The 22946-nt window shown below is 44.3% G+C and overlaps 1 protein-coding gene across 1 annotated transcript in view; it reads right to left on the reverse strand.

Moving 5' to 3' along the window:
- The window catches only part of ephb3a (eph receptor B3a), a 38472-nt gene that overhangs the window by 9930 nt on the left and 5596 nt on the right, over positions 1 to 22946 (reverse strand). The window contains exons 2-11 of the mRNA XM_085253320.1: positions 22215 to 22279; positions 19422 to 20094; positions 17191 to 17346; positions 13657 to 13992; positions 12786 to 12910; positions 6300 to 6456; positions 6005 to 6113; positions 5644 to 5696; positions 3935 to 4057; positions 3010 to 3257 (exon numbers count right to left, since the gene is read on the reverse strand). Of these exons, the coding sequence (XP_085109446.1) occupies positions 3010 to 3257; positions 3935 to 4057; positions 5644 to 5696; positions 6005 to 6113; positions 6300 to 6456; positions 12786 to 12910; positions 13657 to 13992; positions 17191 to 17346; positions 19422 to 20094; positions 22215 to 22279 (2045 nt within the window). The remainder of the gene's footprint in view (positions 1 to 3009; positions 3258 to 3934; positions 4058 to 5643; positions 5697 to 6004; positions 6114 to 6299; positions 6457 to 12785; positions 12911 to 13656; positions 13993 to 17190; positions 17347 to 19421; positions 20095 to 22214; positions 22280 to 22946) is intronic.

Here is a 22946-nt window from a genome sequence, read left to right on the forward strand (position 1 = left end):
TAAAAACATATATCCTAAAACCCAAAGATTTTATACATAAAAACATCTGAAATCGTCCGCAGTAATGATACAGATGATTACTTGATAACTAAGATTAGAACCAACAAATGTTATTTTAACTGAGCAACTGAGAGAAAGAAAAGAAATCAGAGCCTTTGATTCTGAAAAACAGACTGTAAAGAACAGGTTTAGAAGATCTCCAAAAAGTTGATTCTGTTCATCTGGACGTAGCGTTTTGTGGGAGAAACGTTTCGTCACTCATCTGAGTGACTTCTTCAGTCTCAGCTGACTGCAGGTTTCTCCAATCTTATAAACAGCCCACTGAGGAACAATGGGCTGGGAGGTCAGTTCCTTAATTCCCCAACTCTCTGTGAATGGTACTCATGACCACTGATCAGTGGTTGTTGATCAATGGTCATGAGAATTTGCATAATTAAGATCAAGGAACTGACCTCCCAGCCCATTGTTCCTTCAGTGGACTGGTTTCAGTCATTATGCAAATGTACTGTTTATAAGATTGGGGAAACCTGCAGTCAGCTGAGACTGAAGAAGTCACTCAGATGAGTGATGAAACGTTTCTCCCACAAAACGCTACGTCCAGATGAACAGAATCAACTTTTTGGAGATTTACTTTCCTGGATGATTGAGAATGCATCAAGAGGTTTAGAAGATATTTGTCACTATTTTCAGGTTCATGTACTTAAAAAGTGCTGCTGCACAAAGTAAATCTAAAGTATTTTAATGATTTGCCTAAATTATTGACTCATTAATGTGCACATCGGTTTAATGTGGCAGCTGGACAGGAGTTTAATCACCGATACCCTGCTGAAATGCTTTATATATAATAACACAGCATCATATATTAGTAGATTTACAATCTAAAATCAGCATATTTATATCATATCAGTGTTATCAGTCCGATCTAGATGTTGGGTAATGCAAGCTTAACAGCACTCTGGTCTGATAGCATTCGTGGTGTCACAATCATATTGGAGTGTGGCTGTCACCGCCCAATGCCCCCTTCCCTGTATCGAAATGTAAACCAGCTAGCCCCCGCTCGCTAATTTCTGGCACTGCCGAGGTTAGCTGAGCTCAGTAACCCACTCTTAAAGAACCGTTAAAGTGTCACCAAACATGTTAAGTTCAGATGAATAAGTCGGTCTCTACCGACTGGTTGGAGAAAAGCGTGGAAATCAACTAGAGCCAGCCGTTCATCGCCAATACGACGGTAAACTTGCCCCTCATGTCAGCGGTTTCTGTAAAGCTACTTATTCAGACAACATTTATAAATGTTATTAATTAGTTACACAGCGACTAAACGTAAAAAAGGAACAAGATTTTGAGTGATTAAATCTCAGAAGCTACGACTGATGAATATTTATCATTTATTCCATCTCGACAAATAATTATCAAAACTGATTAATTCCCCGCTGATCGAGAAAAGGAAGTGAGGGCTCTCGTGTGGAGCTGCAGCTATTATTCTTATTGCTGATAAATCAGCTGGTTTTCAGGTAATTAATGAATCCTTGTAAACTCCGATAGATCTTTCACAGAGTCAGAGAGGACCACGTCAAACCGCTTCTTTTTAAAACAAATATATTAGCACTCTAAAGTCCAAAAGGCTTTGAATTGAGAACGATTTTTAAAAAGAGATCAAATTGTGCTTAACAATTAACATCCTGAAAACTGAAAAAAGTGAAATTTTTGATTATTTTATTTTGTTTGAAATGCACAATATTAACATGTACATAAGTATTAAAAGTACTGCATTGATAAGTATTGAGAAGTTTGAAATTCTTCTTAGATCTGGCCACTTGACCAGTCCGAGCGATTGGGGTAGAAGGACCTTTTCTGCAGCACTCCACCAATCAGGCCTGTTTGGTAGAGTGGCGAGACTGAAGGTTACCCGAAGGGCTTTAAGACCATGAGAATCAAAATACTCTGGTCTGATGAATCAAACATCGAACCCCTGGCTTGAATGCCAAGCATCACATCTGGAGGAAACTAAGCATCACCTGGCTAATACCATCCCTACAGTGAAGCATGGTGGCGTGCTGTAGGGAAGGTTTTCAGAAGCAGGAAGTGGCAAACTAGTTAGGATCAAGGGTAAGATGAATGCAGAGATATGCAGCCTAGATGATAACCTGCTCCAGAGCGCTCTGGATCTTAGCGTGGAGCAAAGGCTCATGTTCCAACACAACAACAACCCTGAGCACACAGCCAAGAGTGGCCTTGAGCAGCTTCAACAAAGTACTGAGCAATACTTTTTTAAACTGTGTGACGAATTCTCTTTAAGAGAGAACCGACATCACACCAGGCATCAAACCCACCGAAACCAGCTCGACAAGCTGGTCAGTGTCGCCTTTCTTCAATATCATTAACAATATCCCCCGAAAACTGCTATTAATACCAGCATCAGAGCATTTATTCATCGCAAGCATGAAGAATTGTCATTTAGTCAAAAAGCTGCAGTAGTCTTCTTCACAGTACAGCCACGCAAGAAAACACATTTTATTGGATGTAAATGACATGTAATAGTCCCCACGCAGCTGGAAATGTACCTTGTGACACCTCATTTCTCATCCCGCCTTTGTTCAGCGTTTTGTGTAGGTGGTCTGAACCAAAAACTCTGATCACTAATGTATTCTGCGGTGGTACAAAGACTCTCTAATACACCGAAGCAAACCTATCCAAAGGTCTGCGTGTGTGACAGTTTTCCACCAGGAGTTTGTGCACGGGAAGAGCCTGTCAGCATCACTCAGTCACGTCAAGCAGAGACACTATGCTTGTCTCCAGGCGTTATATTGCGCATTTAATCTCTATCACTCAGCAAGTAAAGAGCCTCGGGGTGTTTTACAGAGAGTAAAACATTCTGATAACCCAGAGGTATCGTGAATGACTGTGTGTGTGTGTGTGTGTGTGTGTGTTCCTCTCAGCTTTGATGCAAACAGAAAGCAATCTTTTTTCTGTCAGAGGTGTTGGGCGGCGCACGCCTCCCGCCAAGCTTACCCTGAGGAAGGAATCGAGCGCTCCGTTCTCCATGAATTCGGTGATGATGAGGACGGGGCAGCTTCGCGTCAGGACGCCCTCCAGACGGATCACGTTGGGGTGGTCGAACTGACCCATGATGGAGGCCTCGGCGAGGAAGTCCCGCCTCTGACGCTCGGTGTAGCCGGCTTTCAGCGTCTTGATCGCCACCACCATCTCCCTGCGCCCGGCCTGCTTGAGACGCCCGCGGCACACCTCGCCAAATTCACCTGGAGCGAGGAGAACGAGGTGGCGAGAGGAGGGGTGGGGGGTGATGGAGGTGGGCAGGGGTTGAGTGAGCAGAGGAATGAACGGGGAGGAGGGGTGGCGGGAAAGAGAGCGTCAGGGAGAGTGCGGGGAGAGGAAGCGTTACTGGTCGGACTCGGGAGTGAGTTGAGGGTCGACTTCGACTGTGGGAGAGAATTAGAAAAGAGAAGACGGGGGTCGCTAGTGGGGTCAGGGGTCGAAGATGTTGGGGAGAGAGGGAGTGACTGGTATAGATCGAGTGTGCAACCTGGGAGGGGTGCAGGGAGACAGAGGGTGGGCGAGGTACTTGAGGGTTTTGCATTTGGTGCCTGAGTACGAATGTTTACAAGGGAAGGAAAGACAGAGAAGACAGGAAGGTTGAACGAGCGGGAGCAGACTGTCATTTGAGGTGAAGTTAGGACACAACATGCTGCTGGAAAGACAAGAAAGAAAGAAATAAAGGAAGGAGGGGTGGAGAGCTACAGAGAAGTCCTTCCCACCCACAGCTCTCATGTGCACTCTGAATCCTAACCTTGCTCTCCCACAGAGGACTCTCTAACAGAGCAGCGCCCGGCCTTGATGGCATACTCTTGCTCAAATAAATGTTTAATAAAGGTAAATTATTCTGTCCACTTGGACAAAAAACATCAGGGTTCTTTACCTGCGCCGATGACTTCTTCTATTTTTACACAGGAGATGTCTATTTCTTTGGCAAACTCGTGGACTGCGTCATTGGGGTCCTCGTAGGTGAAAGGGTCGATGTACACTTTGACCCCCGGAGAAACTAAAAAATAGAGAAAAATGGAAAAAATCTGCATCTTTAATGTCGTTCATATGAGTTCATCTGTTAAAAGCAAAGCTTTGAATACGGCAACGGCTGAATAATATGAGTGAAATCAATGCTGCAGTATAAATAAGACATGTTCCTAGCTATGCTGTGTTTGATCCACGGATAGCAAAGCCAGACGATGAATCCACACTGATTCATCTCAACAACTTTGTGGCGAACTGCTATGAGATTCAGCATTCGTGTAATGAAAAGGATAAATCCTAATCCTAAAGATCGGTCTGACTTTTCTTCTGATGCACGAGTGGACATTTTTTACAGAGTGGCCACATATTGAATAAGTGAATCGAAATATGGCTGCAGTGAGAAGATTTCTAACATACAAAAACAGAACATAAGATATAAAACACGGAAAAATCCACTTAATTCCTACATGAACATTTACACTGATGTAGGAAATTGTAGGCATCTGCCCACATGTGAGTTAATCCCAGGATCAGGTCAAAATTTAAGGCCTAATCGTGTAATTTCCTTCTCGACACATACAAGGTTTTAATAATCACACCACATGTTATTTTCAGAGACCTTATAGTGCCATCCTGAGAGCACTTCTCTCTCAGACTGAAGGTTTGCTTGTGGTTCCTACGGTATTTAAAAGAAGACTGGGAGGCAGAGCCACCGCCACCGCATCCACCACTCAGCATTTAATAATTAGCTGTTATTCATCTCTGGCTCTCTTCCACAGCGTGTCTTTTATCCTGTTTTCCTCCACTCATTCCCAACTGGTCATGGCAGATGTATGCCGGACATTTTCTTCCTTTTAAAAGGGAGTTTTCCCTTCCCGCAGTTGCCAAGTGCTGGCTCATAGGGCATCGTATGATTTGGGGGGTCTTTAATTTATAATATAAAGCACCTTGAGGCGACTGCTGTTGTGATTTGGTAAAATTGAATCACTGAGTTTAGTTTATAATAACTGCAAGTGACACTATTGTGCTCAGACAGAGACTCACAGCACAGCAGTAGATTCTTAGTCCTGTTCTCCTACTGATAGCGCCTTGATTAAGATCTGTGCAGCGAGGCTGATGTTTTGCATTAGAATCTATCAAACCTATCAAAACAAAATATAGTTAACAAACAATTCATTTTGCTTTATTTTTGGCCTTCAAATGACAGCATCCCGTCCACAGGCAGACAGAAAAGTGGAGAACTTGAATGACATTGGGGAGCTTGCAATTCATGCCATGTGTGTTTCAGGGGGAAAAAATAGAAACCAAACAAATGACTTTCCGCAGACTGAAATTTCATCAAGCAAAGACCTCGGAAAAATGTTGCATTAACAAATATTTTACATTTCAGTGTGTGGGCAGCCCCTCCTCGTCCAGTGTGGAATTATTTCCCACTGCGCACGTATCTACTTCAACTCAGATGATCTGTGTGCTCGGACCTCCTCCGAGACAACAGGGAAATGTTTTCCTGCCTCAAACAGGTGATTGGATAATTGATTGAATCAGTGGGCTAACTGTGCTGGCATGAGCAAAAGTAGCACAGAGGAGACGGTTTCCAAGCTCAGCACATAAACTTACTGTATTGCTGCAGTTTCTCAGTGTACTCCAGCTCTGACCCGCTGCGCTGCTTCCTGTAAACAAGAAGCACATGAGAAAAGTCACATTGACATAATCAGCCCTGGCCAGCTTTCCAGGTACAGTGAATCAAGCTAACGTCTAACTGCGCTATCAGATAATCACAGGCCGAGGACGAAACTCCTGGCAGCACATCTGCTTTTTCCTTTCTTTGTTTCCCCTCTTTTGGAGCTGATTTGTAGCGGCTAACAGTTTACATCCTCTGAGAGCATGTTAAAATTTAATGAGCGTCTTTGTTCAAAGTCTAACGGACAAAGTGAAAACATGTAGTTCAGCCTGTCGGTAATGAAAATCAAACACTTACTTAAGGCAGACAACAGCGATAACCACCAAGGCAACAATGACCACCAGACCCGCGGACGCCGAGCCGATGATGAGAGGCAGCTGGTCCTGCACGGACTTCTGAGGGTCACCTGGGCCACGGAGACACACAAATGAATGCATAACAGCAGAGAGATTAAAGGGTGGCTCGCGCTGCATGCATAATGGCTACCAATTAGGGCAGCCATAAAAACTATCAAGTCTGAACCCTCATTAAGAGAACCGCTGCAGCAGATCATCAGGAACAGACGGTAAAGTGGGAGAGAACGAGTCCGTACTGTGGAGGCTGGTGCTGAAGTCCATGGGGTTGCTGTAGCGTCCATACCCAGCAACGGTGCGTGCTCTGACCTGCACCACGTAGGGCGTGGCAGCCCGCAGCCCCTCCACCTTGGCTGAGCTGTGCTGGGAAGTTACAGTGTGTGACATTGCCTGGCCCTGAAGGAAAAACATAAATATTAAATATTAGTGCAGCAGGGTTATGTGTCTCCATCTTTCTATCCTCGCTTAGCTTCACAAACTAATATCATACTTTGAAAAAATGTCGTGTCATAATCTTCTTCCTAGGGATTAAAGGATGAATTCATTATTCGTGGATGTGCCAGTCCTTCTTTTTATTCTAACAGACTAATAAGTTTTGCTCTTGCTGCTTTCTTTAGTCTATTACAGGCGTGGCAAACATACGGCACGGGGGCCAGAATTGGCCTGGCGAAGACTCTCATCCGGTCCGCTGGAGAATGTGAAGGAGGACATACACACTGTGGACTTTTGACTCATACATTTCATGGCTTGTAAAATGAGTTTGACATCCCTGGTCTGACCAGCTGGTTTTTTATTACTAATAAATGAGCCATTGCTAGCTGAAGATTGGCAATTTTCTTCTAGCTTTAGTGTTATAGACCCTTTTACAGTTTGTAAACAGTGATTACGTAGGCAGTAAAAGAGTCTGTAGTTCTTTTTAGTATATAACATTATCCTGGAAGTGTCACTTGTGACCACAGTACTTGGTGTTTAACAAAAATTGCTGTTATGTTTTAAATTCAGACGATAAGTGTTCTTTAAAACAAATACAGCTGAAGATGAACTCATAAAGAAAGAATCAAACCTGTGCTGATATTCAGTGTAGCAGGAGTAGGTCTTAAAATTTTAAAATGACTTAGCATTTTCCTCCCCTGGCTCCTTTATCTGAAAGTCAGCAGATTTTTTTTTTTATTGGGCTTTTTCTGTGAGACGACTGAAATACGGTCTGCAGTTAATGCAAGCTTTAGTGGTAGTCACGTTTTGTACTACAACATAGAAAAATCCAAGTTAATACCCCTCTTGTGTATTCTGAAACTGTAACCAACCCAAGCCAACACAGAGGAGCCAAAAAAACTACAGCTTCTTTAATGGCCACTTGAGGCTTGCTCTAAAAGTGACTCAATCTCCATAGACACCCATGTCAAAATGTCCAACTTTACAGCATTAAAAACACATGTTTACAGCCTGGCATTAAAAAAACAAAACAGTTTGGGCCTCTGTGGATAGTTTCCCTCTTTGTTATAACTGTATCCACCGAATACTGGAGTTGCATTAATACAGTTTATAGAAGCAGCTGCTGAACAAGCTTGTTAGTGTTTGCACTGTTAGCACTGTTCGAACTATGGCATCAAAATAGTGAGATTTTGGAGACACATGACCTCTAACTACTTGACTAACCTGACTGTCATTTGGACAATGCAGGGTCAAGCGAACAAGTTCCAGTCACGCAGGCCTACAGGCTGGTCAATGACAAACACTTGTGTATGACTGGGTGGAAAAAGCCTCCTTGCGATTTCTTTGGCCACTACTATGTTGCTGCAGTCGTAGTTAGAAATTGAAGCGACAGACATGTGTAAAAACACTGTCCAACTACACTCTGAGCTGTAGTGAGACTGTGAAAAGAGCAACACAACATATAGACAGCAAAAAATGCAAATTGCAGGCTGCACTGATGAAGCTTTTACCTAAAAAGTGAAAAATGTTTTGTGATTTGCATCGTGACTTTTCTTGTTTTACTGCTGCTGTTAATGATTAAAGCAATTGCTAGAAAAATTTTTGTGAAGTATCTTCTTTTCAATCGATTTCAACCTTCAGGACAGGGGCGCCACCAAGGGTGGTTTCAGGGGGGGCACTGGTCATCCCCCCACAATTCTCCTGTCTGTCCAGGAAGGCCCTGGCATATTTTTCCATATATTTTTTTGGTTGTTGTATCACATCCAGGGTTTGGGTGTGACGCATTGGAAAGTAATACTTTAAGCTTGATTTAGACATCTGTGGGAAATCTTCATCCTATCTTACAACATGACTGGAAGTCCCTCTTAACACTTAACCTTCCACATATCTTTTCTCCCAAGAAATTTAACTACATGGCAGGTCAAAGCTGCCCGGAAAGACTATGTTTCAGTAAGAAATCTACGTCAGTTACTGTTAAGAGAAGAGGTAACTAGCGGTTTACAGCTTTTGAGGACTGAACATACAGGGAGTGCAGAATTATTAGGCAAATGAGTATTTTGTCCACATCATCCTCTTCATGCATGTTGTCTTACTCCAAGCTGTATAGGCTTGAAAGCCTACTACCAATTAAGCATATTAGGTGATGTGCATCTCTGTAATGAGAAGGGGTGTGGTCTAATGACATCAACACCCTATATCAGGTGTGCATAATTATTAGGCAACGTCCTTTCCTTTGGCAAAATGGGTCAAAAGAAGGACTTGACAGGCTCAGAAAAGTCAAAAATAGTGAGATATCTTGCAGAGGGATGCAGCAGTCTCAAAATTGCAAAGCTTCTGAAGCGTGATCATCGACCAATCAAGCGTTTTATTCAAAATAGTCAACAGGGTCGCAAGAAGCGTGTGGAAAAACCAAGGCGCAAAATAACTGCCCATGAACTGAGAAAAGTCAAGCGTGCAGCTGCCAAGATGCCACTTGCCACCAGTTTGGCCATATTTCAGAGCTGCAACATCACTGGAGTGCCCAAAAGCACAAGGTGTGCAATACTCAGAGACATGGCCAAGGTAAGAAAGGCTGAAAGACGACCACCACTGAACAAGACACACAAGCTGAAACGTCAAGACTGGGCCAAGAAATATCTCAAGACTGATTTTTCTAAGGTTTTATGGACTGATGACATGAGAGTGAGTCTTGATGGGCCAGATGGATGGGCCCGTGGCTGGATTGGTAAAGGGCAGAGAGCTCCAGTCCGACTCAGACGCCAGCAAGGTGGAGGTGGAGTACTGGTTTGGGCTGGTATCATCAAAGATGAGCTTGTGGGGCCTTTTCGAGTTGAGGATGGAGTCAAGCTCAACTCCCAGTCCTACTGCCAGTTTCTGGAAGACACCTTCTTCAAGCAGTGGTACAGGAAGAAGTCTGCATCCTTCAAGAAAAACATGATTTTCATGCAGGACAATGCTCCATCACACGCGTCCAAGTACTCCACAGCGTGGCTGGCAAGAAAGGGTATAAAAGAAGAAAAACTAATGACATGGCCTCCTTGTTCACCTGATCTGAACCCCATTGAGAACCTGTGGTCCATCATCAAATGTGAGATTTACAAGGAGGGAAAACAGTACACCTCTCTGAACAGTGTCTGGGAGGCTGTGGTTGCTGCTGCACGCAATGTTGATGGTGAACAGATCAAAACACTGACAGAATCCATGGATGGCAGGCTTTTGAGTGTCCTTGCAAAGAAAGGTGGCTATATTGGTCGCTGATTTGTTTTTGAATGTCAGAAATGTATATTTGTGAATGTGGAGATGTTATATTGGTGTCACTGGTAAAAATAAATAATTGAAATGGGTATATATTTGTTTTTTGTTAAGTTGCCTAATAATTATGCACAGTAATAGTCACCTGCACACACAGATATCCCCCTAAAATAGCTAAAATTAAAAACAAACTAAAAACTACTTCCAAAAACATTCAGCTTTGATATTAATGAGTTTTTTGGGTTCATTGAGAACATGGTTGTTGTTCAATAATAACATTATTCCTCAAAAATACAACTTGCCTAATAATTCTGCACTCCCTGTATGGGCATTAATTTTTTAATTAAATTTTTTATTGCATGAAGCGACAACATCGTGATGGTGAAATGCAAACTGTAACCCAGACAGCAACAAACGCTAACACAACATCGACTCCTTGGAAGTGTGTGCACAGAGAGTAAGCTAACACAAAGCTAGCCAAGAACCCATAATGATGTTAAAGCTGAGTAAGTGCTGATCACAGCCCAGCAGCCAGACCCTGAACTTCAACAGGTAACAAAGGCGGTGATGAGCATTCGGGTTTCCAGCACTCTAGCCTTGATATCTCCTTATAGATAATTCTAAAGTAGCAATTGTGGAGATCCCTTTAAAGTCTCTTAGGGTTAGGTTTCAACTTTGCTTTGTGGTGTTAGTTTCTTGTTCATGCATAAAAACTAATAGAAAGTTAATGTCTCTTCATTAGGATGGGGATTTGTGTTGCTGTATGGAGGTGTAGCCTCGGGTTTTTATGTGGTAATTATGTGATAATGCATTTTAAGTTATTACATGGATTAATGTAGCAGGTTTAAGTAGTGTAACAAATTACTTTCTCCAACAAGTAATTAGATAGCACAAAGCATTACTTTTAAGAAATGTAATGAGTCATGAGTAATACACTACTACCCCAACAACGGAATACATGTACCGGCATAAAGTATAATACAAAATATGAGTAACTGTATTCCGTTACAGTTACCGTTTAAAAAGGTGGTATTCAGAATACAGTTACTTTGTTGAAGTAAATGGATTAAACTGCGGTCTTTTCTTGTTTCATATGTTAGGCTGTCCTCTCTCTGTTTTTGTCCCCTCTCTCTATTTCTGGTCATTTCACGCCGGTGAAAACCCAAACAAAACACGCAGAGGCTCTAATGCCTGGGTCTCAATCTCGCAGCACATGTCACCTCTACTTGCAGCCCGCATAATGATGTTAAAAAAAATATTTTTAAAAATTATTGTTCAAAAAATTATTTAACATGAAGGCAATAGGCAGAGTGTTACAGGCATAGCCCTAAAGAATGTAGCCTCATGGGCAGTGTAACCCAGTTGTAAGTAAGCTATTAAGACTCGAATGTACACTGTGTTCGTGTTTTTCTGCGAAACAATAAATTCCGTTGGAGCAGCCTTGCAACGCCTCTCTCTTGCTAGAAAGTATATCCGGACAACAAAGTAAAGCTATTTCTCGGCTACGAGCCCGACACGGAATCCGAAGTATTAGCCAGAGGTGCCTTTACTACGGTTCGGAGCCGCGGACCTTTTTTATATACGCGTGGAATAGTTTTCAATACAAGATCGCAGCAAAAAGTGCAGCCTTACCTAATGTCCACCCTACTGTTACTCATTTTATATCACGATTTAAAAATCTAGTTGGTATTGGTATGGCAAGTAACCTTCAGTAATAGTAATAAATCACACAGCAATAGTACATTCATGTAGTTGTAAAAAGTTTGATAATATATAAAGTAATCCAAAGTATTCAGAATACGTTACTTTCATTGAGGAACGTAACGGAATACGTTACAAAATACATTCTGGGGCATGTATTCTGTAACCTGTAGTGGAGCACAAGACAAACAAGTAACATCACGGTGCTACACCCATGACATATCTGAGAGTAAACATCTACCAACAAGTGAAACTCGAAATGTTTTAACACAGGAGATTAGTGGTAGTATGTTTATAACATTAACTAATTCAATTTTTGCTTAAAAAAATAATAAAAGGTGTGTTCATTTATACAGATTATCTTGCTGAACAAAAAATAACAGGCAGCACACATCTTTAATTCATTGTTTGAAATTTTCCAGTTTAACCAAAAAAACCTGCTACTGTGGCTAATGGTGCTACTATTAGCAAACTAGCTATTGCTAGCAAACGCCACAGATGAAGTTCACAGCTCTAACTGAGCTTCTGTTACAATACAGTTTAGTATTTACTCTAACTGAAGGGCGAAGGCAGTGTTCAGCATTAGCACAGAAAAAAAATAAAAGCTGCACTTTAGAAATGACACTTTTAAATCACAGATTTAGTTTATTGATGCACAGCGGCTCACTAAGTAATATGCTAACTATGGCTAACACTCCTAGCACCTACTGGATCCTTTTTTTAACTAAAGATTTATTCCTATGCATATTAAAGTTCTGAAGCTCAATCATTTCTACATTCAGAGCCGTCCAGAAAAATATTGGACCTGCCTCAACTTTTCCCACAATTGAATGTGAAGTCATCCAGCAAAGCTAATCAAATGCATGCAAATCACTTTGTGTACATGAATGGAGTAATTCTAACATTTGCATGACAATTGCAGAGATGGAGGTTTAAACGACAGAGAGATGATGCTGCTGTGAAATATTCATGAAATTCTCCCTGTCAGGCTTAGAAACGCTCCGTGGTGTTTTTGCCTGTAAAGCTTTAAAAAATAATGGGCCTGGTACCAAACGCTGGACTTAGCAGAGCCATTGCAGAGCTTTATTCTTTTAATATAGGGGTGGCAGTATACTCGGATGTTTAGCCATCCGAGTTTATAAAATGGCCCTAGGGAATTTGATCGATGCAAGCGATGCAGCATCTCCACAACCAGTTGCTGAGTTTGCATAAACGCTTATAATATAAACGTCCACCTCCATCGCAGCATTACACCAGTGTCCAAAATATAATCTTGGTCAGAGTAAATAAGACACCCACTATGACCTACATAAGGCAGCAGCTATAAAGGCAGAGCTTACCCTCTCGTGGTATTTAATCTCATAGTCCAGGATGACTCCATTGGGTTTCTCCGGGGGCAGCCACGACAGGCTGAGCGTGTCTGAGGTGGAGCGCATTAGATGGACAGTTGGCACTGCTGAAGGTGCTGTGGGTGGACATCAGAGAGAACAGTATATTATTACACTGGTACTGGAAAGTGTGTTCATATCCAAGTTGGCGGGTCCTCACAGTAAGTTGCCAAGATTTTTCCTCTTCTGAAGTCACAAACCATCCAAGTAAGATAATTATTATTCAAAATTCTTCAACCTGAACGGTTAAAGAACAGTGGGACGCAATTCACCTTCACCGCTCTGCAGTTTATTGATTTGTGAGGCCTGAAGAAGACTCAACTGACAGCCATTGTCCTGGGCCCATAAACTGCAGTAAGGTGGATTAAGCGCAGGTTAACTGGGAAAGTAATTACAGCGTGTGAAAAGCGCTCAGCAGTTTGGTTGATGATGACACTGCAAATATTAAGTGGAGATGCTGAAAGGTGACATTGGCAGTGATGTAACGTAAGACGCCTGGTTGACAGTGGGCTGAATGCTGACACTGGCGATATAGTGTACATTTTACATTTTATCTGCCTTTTCCTGTAACACCCTCAGAAAGGCTGAGCTCCTGCTCAGTCTGTCCATCTGTCGCTTTCAATGAGCTTGTTCAGCAATGTTTACTCTTGGTGTTAGCACCGCTCTGTATCCTAAAAGCTCATTAAGACACTCATAGACATTGACTGAACGTGGGATTCACTAACCAGCCTGTTTCATCGTGATGCTAAGTGGTATTGATTGGAGCTACTCTATGAATGAACTTGTGGAAACATCCAGTGTCACTGACAGATGTTCTACTAACCGGCTTGGTTGGTGGTGATGTTGACTATGGAGTATCTGGGTGGGGTTGTGTTTTTCCCGGAAACCCCGTTGACAGCTTGCACCTCGAAGCTGTAGCGGGTGTGAGCCTGCAGGTTCCTCACCACCACCTTCCTCTGCCTCAGCCCCAGCCGGCGTGGAGCGATGTCCACGTTGTCATCGCAGCGCGTGCACGGGCTCCGGTCTCGGAGGCATTTCTTGCACACGACGTTATAGACGAGGTCACTCCGCCCACCCGTGTCCTCGGGCTCCTCCCACTCCAAGGACAGAGAGGTCTCGTTCACGCTGGATATGACGTTGCGAGGCGCCGAGGGGATCGCTGCACAAACACAGACGCGCACGTAGGTGTTAAAACAGGTGGGCAGGCAGAGAATAAAAACACACAGTGAGGCTTTAGTCATGCTCCCTATGCAATGCTGGCATTATCCTCCCCAGTGGTGTAAAAATCCTTTAATATCTCAGGAAGAAGATGTGCTGCTAAGTGTACTGAAACAGACAACATGTTAAGAGAACACAAACAGAAAACCAGCAGCCCTGTAGTCCATTCCTATGTATAACCACACTCTCGGTGCTTATGGAACTTAGCTAATCTACTCTTGATAGAAATTCATGTTCTCGTGCCAGTATGACCCAAGGCCACCGCAATTCAATAAGCAGTGCTACGTTTTTGAGTCAAGAGCCTTTAAAACCTGGATAAAGTATGATAAACCAGGAGGGAGGCAACACAGATTGGTTCAACAGACGTGCTTTTCATCCTGTTACAGGGAGAGAAGAGAAGCTCTCTGCCTCTAAGCTTCCAGCAGAAGAAAGTCTAACCTGTCTCACAGCAGAAAGAGAGCGAAGGGGGGGGGGGGGCTCTCTCAAGCTATCAGCTCTGAAACCGCCTGTTCACGGACTTCAGCTCAGCCAGCTCGCCCTGAGCTGGGTTTCACTCACCCTGTCCTTTCTAATTAGGCAGGCACAGTTCAGAGTGGAGGCTCTTTTAATTGGACACCCATCTAAAACACACGCTGAGTCCAAGCTGCCGGCCATTGACTGGCTGAGCCTCTCTTGTGCAACGCACACAGCTTCCAACACAAAGCGCAGGCTGCCTGGCACAAGCCCTGACAGACCGCAGGGACAGAACTGTCAGGCCTGTGTGTTTGTGTGTGTTTGCATGTTTAGTCGAAGGCGGTGTTTGTGTCCCTGCCCGCCTGTCTGCACACACTGGTCGGTGTCAGAGTCCACAGTGTTCCTGTGACGAGGATCTGGGGGAGACAGTTGCGAGCCGTGTGTGTCACTTAACGTAGCGAAAGGCCCCTGGGGCCTGACTTTACACGGTCAAGGCAGCACATGTCGCTCTCCATTAGCACGACTGGGGCTGCGGCTCCTCTCCGAGGCCCTTCCATGCAGAACAGGCACCGACACCGCGGTCAGCACCAGACCCGATTACTTACCACCAAACTACCGTTAAATTTGAAACGCTGACAGACGCGTGTTTGCCATTTTAATGTCAAACTGAGTTTTGAGCATTGTGTATTCGGCTTCAGAGCCTAGAAAGAGAAAATGTTTGACATTTGAGAGCCCTGACGATTTTACTGACGCGTTACCAAGTGGAGCTTTTTATCGACCTGTACGTTGTTGACACATTCTTTTTTCATAATTTCAGCACGTAACATTATGTTGCTTTACTATTCTACTACATCCCTACCAAGGTAGGCCCACCTGCTGCTACTTTCCACTCAGAAAGTGAGTTGGTCCTGTTACTATTTCAATTTTATTGAGGGAGAACTGAATAAAGATCATCCCCACTAACTTGAATACATATTGCTTGCCTGGTGCATAAAGAAGAGCCCCAAAAGTAACCCAGCTCTTGTTCCATTTGTGTTTCCCCCAATGGCTCCGCCCTTATGTTCCCACTCCAACTATGAAGACTTTGTGGTCACATGACTGCTAACCATGCGATAAATCATCTGCCATTTAAGACATGTGAAAAACCCAGTCTAACATTCCTATTAAACCAGCAACCATCTTGGCGAATGGTTGCTGGAAGGCGCTGTGAAACTGATAACGTCTCAGTCACACGGGATTAGAGACTGTTCAATGACCCCCTGAACCATTGATCACTAGGAAAAATGTCTTCCTCAAGCAGCTGGCGAAAACCTCTAGGCGAATGCTTTGGTCACTAGCAGACTGCTGCAGTCACCTTTAGTTTGCATAGAGGATGCCAACTTGTCTCCTATTTCCAAAGCAGCATTTAAAACGGTGACAAATGCAACGTGAAACAGAAGCTGTTTACCTTCAAAGTAAAAGTTGCACCTTTTAAAAGGCCTCAGCTGCAACGCTGAGCACAACTTTTACTTTGATGATGATGATGAACGTTCTTCTGTTTCTGGTTAACACTGAACTTTTCAATGCCTTCCATGTAAACTAGGAGCGAGCTGCTGGCGACTGACTTCAGCAAGCATAAGGAGGTTTTTGGTGCAGCATCAATGTTTGCAACTTGCAATTTTACTCATCGACTGCCAGCAGCATCCAGAAACCACTTCACTATCGGTCATTAAATATACGTTTTTCTTCTCCTGACTGGTGGTTGTATCGTGCACAGCACAGTGGACAACTCCTGCGTCACGAGAAATCTGAACACACTGCAGTTCAGCAGCAATTAAAGTCCTCTTTCCATGCCAGTGGAAGATTTAAAAAACAAAGAATATGTTTCTCAGATTTTTAAAAATCTTGTCACAAAGCAGGGTGTTGCGCTGTAAATGGGTCTCTTGATGTAATCATGTTTGAAACCCAGCACTGGGATTTGTCGTGAAGGCAGAACAAGCCCTAGCACTGGGTGATAGAGGCGGTTCGGTTAAGGAAAAATGCAACCCGACAGGTTGCCAAAGTGTTTGCTGGAGGTTGCTGGCTGCTGCTAAGTGAAACCAGTGCTGCAACCGGAAGTGGTTATCATGGGAGACCCCGAGTTGTCTGCAAACAACCTGCAGCTTGATCAGGTTTGGCTGCAGGAAACTGGCAAAACCTTTAACTGGCTTCACCATTTCTCTTTCTGCTGTGGTGATAACCACCAACTAAAACCAAACACAATCACGTGATTTGAGAAAAAAACATGTTAACATAGTCCACTCCTACAATCATGACAAATCGACACTGAAGTGTGCAGACAAGCTGTGCAGTTTCGTGTGCCGTTCTGCTAAAACAGAACCCAAAAATGTAATCATTTCAAGCAGCATCAATCTAAAAAGTGACAGAGTGTGCAGAAGCACACAGCAGCGAAAACGGCAACATCCTAGCATCTTCCCCCAAGCTGGCTTTAAGCCTATTTACATACATTGTTCCGATGAAGTGACACTTTCATCAGAGTGAAAGATTTACACCCCACAGGGAGCACTAGTGTATTGGGCACAATCACTACTTCTCTTTTTGGTATGAACAGATTAAAATGAAGCCCCTACAAACAAGTCACAACGAGCACCAAAGATATTCCAAATTCAGACTATTTTTCCAGTCTGTGCAGCGGAGAGTGACTTACTGGTGCAGGCGGAGTCAGGGGGGTCACTGTCAGCGCGGTAGAAGCCATTCTGGCACGGACAGATACTGGCTCCTCGTGCACTGGTGCGGCTGTTGGCTGGGCAGGGAGCGCAAAATCCCTCTCCGAATTTGGATTTGAAGGTCCCGGGGATGCACGCTGGATGAGTGGGCGAGAAAAATGAAAAGGACAATAAGAACAAAAGCAAAAAAAATATATATAGATCTATCTAAATAAGTAAATAAAGGAACAAAAAAAACAAAAAAAACATGCTGGGCTGTCTTATCTACAAGACCAGGGGCTGTCACATCTGTCAGAGAACAAAGTACCTGTGAAGTAGCAGCAAAGCTCAATATTTATGGAGGAAGCGCTGATACGTACGTGAGAAATGACGAACACTTAAGCACGAGGGCTTATCTATACATTTGCATCTACTCTTTCATTTTCACTCTCTCGGCTAGGTGACATTAATCTCCCTAAAAAGAGAGTCGGGATGACAGCAAAGTTTCATGTTGAAGAGAAGGAAAAAGGAGGATAAAGATGAAGACCGACTGCTGACAGGAGATTGCTGTTGTCAGACAAACAGGGATGGAGAATGCTTCTGAGAAAAGGGATACACCCTAAACCCATCAATCAGTGTCTGCTCAGTCCTCGGTTCTCCGAATCCGCGCCGCGGAATACAAACAAGGCCTCCACGCGCATGTGGAACGGCTCCGTAATAAGCCAATAAATCAATCCGAATGATCAGAGCAGACGCGAATTAGCCGAGCGGAGTTATTAGGAAAGCATACGAAAAGTACGGTTATCTCACACGATGTGTCCAAAGCGATTCGTTTGAATTCCAGAGCGTCACGCTGAAGGTTGCGTGATATCAAGTCTTAAGGATAAAACCAGCATAAGCCGAGACTAAAGAAGGATTCAGATAAAGGGGATTAGCAGCAAAAGGTCCGGATATATCAGCCCCCCTTGTTTTACTGTTTGCCACATTCCTAACCGGTGCTGTAAAAGTGGCGGTCTCTGGCAAACATCTGTCGTGTCAGCATGAGGGCTCCGACAGGAGGGAGAGTCTGATTAACTAGTTGGGTTAAGTGGTCTCTCGTTTTGAACTCAAGTTCCACCCTAATTCCCCAACAATGACACTTTTAGGAAAAATCAGCGCAGCTAATGACACCGCAACGGCGCTGTGCAATAAAAAGCCAAAGACGAGACGAAAATGTGTGTTTTTTTTTACACTTTCACAATCCGAAGAGACCTTAAGGCTCTACAGTCTGTGATCTGATTTATTCTTTTTCGTGTTAAGGGCTGCATTGTCATCTTCTCTTATTTGTTTGTTTTCCCCCACTCCTTTTCGAGAGGGTGCTGAATCACCCGGCGCTCTTTTCTCCAATCCATTAACCTCTTTGGAGGGCACCATGATTTTCCAGTTTTTGATACACTTAATGTTTCCCTCTCCCCGCTCTTATTGTGCCTCATCCCCCTCTTCTTTTCTCTTCTTCGCCTCCCCCTCCTCTCCATCTCATCCCGTGTTTGGCTGTGAGCGAGAGGCAAGACTGAGGTAAGAAATGAAATGTCTGAGTGATTAATGTTAGCGTGGCAGTGTTGGCTCACGTTGGTCTGAATGGTGTTAATGAGTGTGGCCGCCTGTAGATTAACTAACAGGAGGCCGCGGAGGAAATTACACTTCCTCATCACAACCGCTGGCTGAGGCCCTGGAGAGCTTTTTATCAGGCGCTGGCGGCAAGCTTTTAACCTTGAGCAGCCAAATGGCAACGAATGAGCTCTCAGCCAATGTTAGACAACATTTCTCACACCCAGGTGAGAGGAAGCCTTGCTTGTCTGTCTTTGACTTCTCTGCACCTTCCCTCCCTTTTCATTTTCTGTCCCGTTTTCTTTTTTTGGGCACATTCAACCCTTTTTACTGTACATCGTGCTATCTCCCTTTTCTCTGTTAATATCTCTCCGCCTCTATTATGCGCATTTTCCTTGCCTTTCTGTTTCTGTGCCTTCCCGCTATCTTTCTCTCCCTCCTGTCCTGCCCGCACAATATTTGTATGCGGCTCCTCTCTACAACAGCTCATTAATTCATACTCTCCTCCACCCTCCTTCACCCACCCCCTCTTTCAGGAGCCACACAATAAATGCAGGGAAGAGGGCACAGACTGAGGTGACTTGCGCCGAGCATATAAAGGAGCTTTGGTTAAATAAAAGTCAAAATGTCTGTTAAATACACGTACCCTGGCACTGAGTGCTGTCTGCGGAAGGTTCAAAGCCGGCGTTGCAGGTGCACGAGCCCACGGGAACCATCCACTCGCCGTCCCCGTTGCAGTACAGCTTCAGCGGCACGGACAGCTCCATGGCGTTGTTCACGCAGGCCCCCGGGGCAATCACCAAGGAGGTGGCTTCTGCTCCCGTAGCGGTCTCGGGGAAGACGGCAAAGTTGGCAATGGTGGTGGAGCACTTCTTGAAGAAAACCCTGACTGAGATTAGAGACATGCAGGCTCCCAGGTCCTGGAAGGCCAGGTAGAAGCCTGCCTTGGAGAGGGGGCCAAAGCTGCGCACTTTGGTGTTGATCCTTCCCGCTTCCAGCAGAGAGAAACTCTCATCTGGGGCAATAGTATCCACCTTCACGTAGGGGTTCTCCCTCCACAGAGGGCTGGTGTCCGTGGCCATGTCCCCATCTGACTCATAGTAAAACAGATTAAAGGTCTCTTTGCAGGAGCCTGGGATGTTGGGGATGCTTGCACAATCGCGGACGGAGAACTTGAGCTCCACGTAGACGCGAAGCACGCCCTTGCGGGGTATATAGTCCGTCCTCAGCCAGTTGTTCTGGCTGGGCTGTTTGACATTGCACACCTGGTAGGTTCTGATTGGGCTCATGGAGTCATCGTATCCGCTGACCTCCTCCCACTGTGGAGACAACACGGAGACACTGCGATGAGGGGAGGTAATGACTGTAAATACTGTGCAGAAAGGAGCAGAACGGCTTTAAGAATTAAATGAGGAGAAAAAAATCCCCGTGATTATCTAATGCTTTCTCTCAACGCAAAAACAGTTCCATTTCTCGCTCAGCACCGACCGAGCTGCGGCAGAAGCTCAATTTTTAATACGCTGATAATTAATATTAAATAATGTTAAATGCAGTGCATCCTAATGCAAACTGTTCACCCATAGAGAATGTTGAAAACAGCTAAGTGATGTCTGGCATAAACATGGTTGCACGAATATACAACACGTGCACACCAACACACATTCCCACGACGTGCGTGTGCGCGTACACGTGGCCTGTGCAGAATAATTTGCAGCTAAAAAGCTTCTAATTGCATGAATCATTCAGAAAATTCTAATTATGATGGACTTTCAATGGAAACATTTTCCCATTAAAACAAATTTCACACATTATGGCTGTTTGACGAGTTCTGATACCGATCGTGTGTCGCAGCTCAGATCATCATCAGCAAATCAGTCACTTGCGGGGCTCCGTCAAAGCTCAACTTCAGTAGCTATTAAACAAGGTGCAGACACACCTATAGAAGGCAGCGCTCGCATCGATGTCTGTTGCGCTGCAATCGAAACAGCCCCGAAGGAAGACTCGGTTTCTGTAACCCCCCCCACCACCACCACCACCTCCTCTCCTCCATATATGTATAATGCAAACAGTGAGTTATTTATTAAAACGGCCATCTAAATGCAATGCTTTCAGTGTGATTGCACTATGGCAGCACTCTGGAGCATTTCAGGTTACATGGACTCATATATATCCTCTTATGCCTACACACACAATACAGGAGCACATATTTGCATCTGCTTCGGTTTGTGTCCCTGCGAGTCTGATGTCTTGCTGTAGAAATAGTGATTTAGGGGCCCGGTGTGACACGGGCACCAACTATGGCTTTATGTGTTGTTAACAGTTGCGTCTCTATATGGTAACTAACATTAGCAGCTATGATAAATGTATCGGTGGGTCAATAAATTTAGTCCATTAGGAAATAACCTTGTGAGAAGTCAATTGTTTTGATTCCCCACCACCGCCGCCCCACCCTCTAATTCCACGTCGGACTGAATGCTTCGTTTCCATAACAAATGAGCGTTCCAGAAATTGATTATTTCAACCGGAGGAAAATAATGCATAACTCATCTCACGTCTCTGAGCTCCCCGCGTGCAATTTATCCCCAAACGATGAGCCCAAGAGTCAGCATTAGGCGTCGTAAATCACCGGCAACCCCGCTGATGCACTACCTGACAAATATGATAATTGCCGGGCCTCCTTGAACGTATGGGCTTGTCAGGCGTGAGGAGAGGGGCTGCCTCGCCAGTCGTGACATATGACTTCATGGATGCTGGGACATTTCAGAGCCGGCCCTTGTTTGGTTGGGGGGGGGAAGAAGGGAGCCGGGGCTGCCGGAGATCGTTTCCATGGAAACCCACCATTTCCATTGACTGACTTTGCGCTCATGTAGCGAAGACAAATTACACTGGCCGAGTGTGGGGGAGGTCTGTCAGGCTGTTAGCCCTGGGGTCAAATTCATGTTGTTTTATTTTCTCACAATTCCTATAGGGGGTATCAGCTGAAAACCTTAATTTCTGTCTGTAATGCGCTCTTGGGCCCACATTATAAAAGACACATGCTTTCAGTTATCAGGCTACTCTATCCTAGGGAGACATTCAAGGTAAAGTCTAGCTAATAGTCCTTAAACGTGGCGGGGATTTGACTCCTGTTTGTGCGCTTGCTCATTAGTATGTTTAAAGTGCAATATGCACAAAAAGCACAAAAGAGATATTCCTTTGCTGATCTTTTCATGTGGTCTGAAAATCTTTGATATCCTCCACACAATGTCTCACAGTGTGCTTCTCATTTGCTTTATAGAATCCGAGAAAGCAAACATACACTGCAAAAACAAAGCCATAAAGCAGCAGGAGGTGTGCTGTTCAAGTCAGACTGGGCTCTATTAACAAGCAAATGGAACAAATGCTGTTAAAAAGCCAGGAGAAAAAAACACAACTAAGCTAAACACATGCGCAAACTCACCCCACTCTCTGGGAATGTGGTCCAAGCCAGCTCTGTGGTAGCCCACCGACTGTCCATAAGGGTTTCTGCAAATTAAGAGTAGGAGTAAGGTTCACAAACTGGGAATTAAATGGTGTGAAGAAGGATAAAAACAAAACAAAAAGTGTTGCAACACTTTAAAGACCACACACACACACACACACACACACAGTTCTCTGTTCTCCAGAAACGGATGCAGGTAAAAATGACACACACACCCCTCGCTCCATAACCTCCACCCACATGCGTTCAGTTTTTTGAAAGCTCTGACAATCGTGGCATATCTGTGCTGCTGCCTAATTAAGGCTTTCTCTGCGTTTGGCACCCACAGATGCACTTCTTTCAAATATTCACTTGTGGACTAAAAGAACAAAGCCTGTTCAGGGTTTTCGTCAGAGGGGAAATATCCCAGGGGAATTGAAGCGGGGGGGGGGGGGGGGGGGGGGGGGGGTCACATGAGCAGGAATATATTGTTCTCTGAGGCAAAAACACAAAAAACTGTGACCTCTCTCAGGTGAGCAGATGCTTACGTCACCTGGCTGTTTACAGGGGGGGGAGGAGAAGTTGAGAATAAACAGCAGGATCAATGAGCTCTGTCGTCTGGCTGTCAATCACACGTTTACCTGAGTGGGGGTGATCTGCTGAGTTCATCTGATACCTCACTCACTCTTACAGCTGTGTGGCCGTGCAGGCTCCCATTGTTCCCCTGCTGCT

Source organism: Mchenga conophoros, linkage group LG18 (genome assembly GCF_057382185.1).
Source record: "Mchenga conophoros isolate Kocher_MC1m ecotype Shallow Benthic linkage group LG18, M_conophoros_male_GT1.1, whole genome shotgun sequence".
In the NCBI taxonomy this organism is placed as follows: Eukaryota; Metazoa; Chordata; class Actinopteri; order Cichliformes; family Cichlidae; genus Mchenga; species Mchenga conophoros.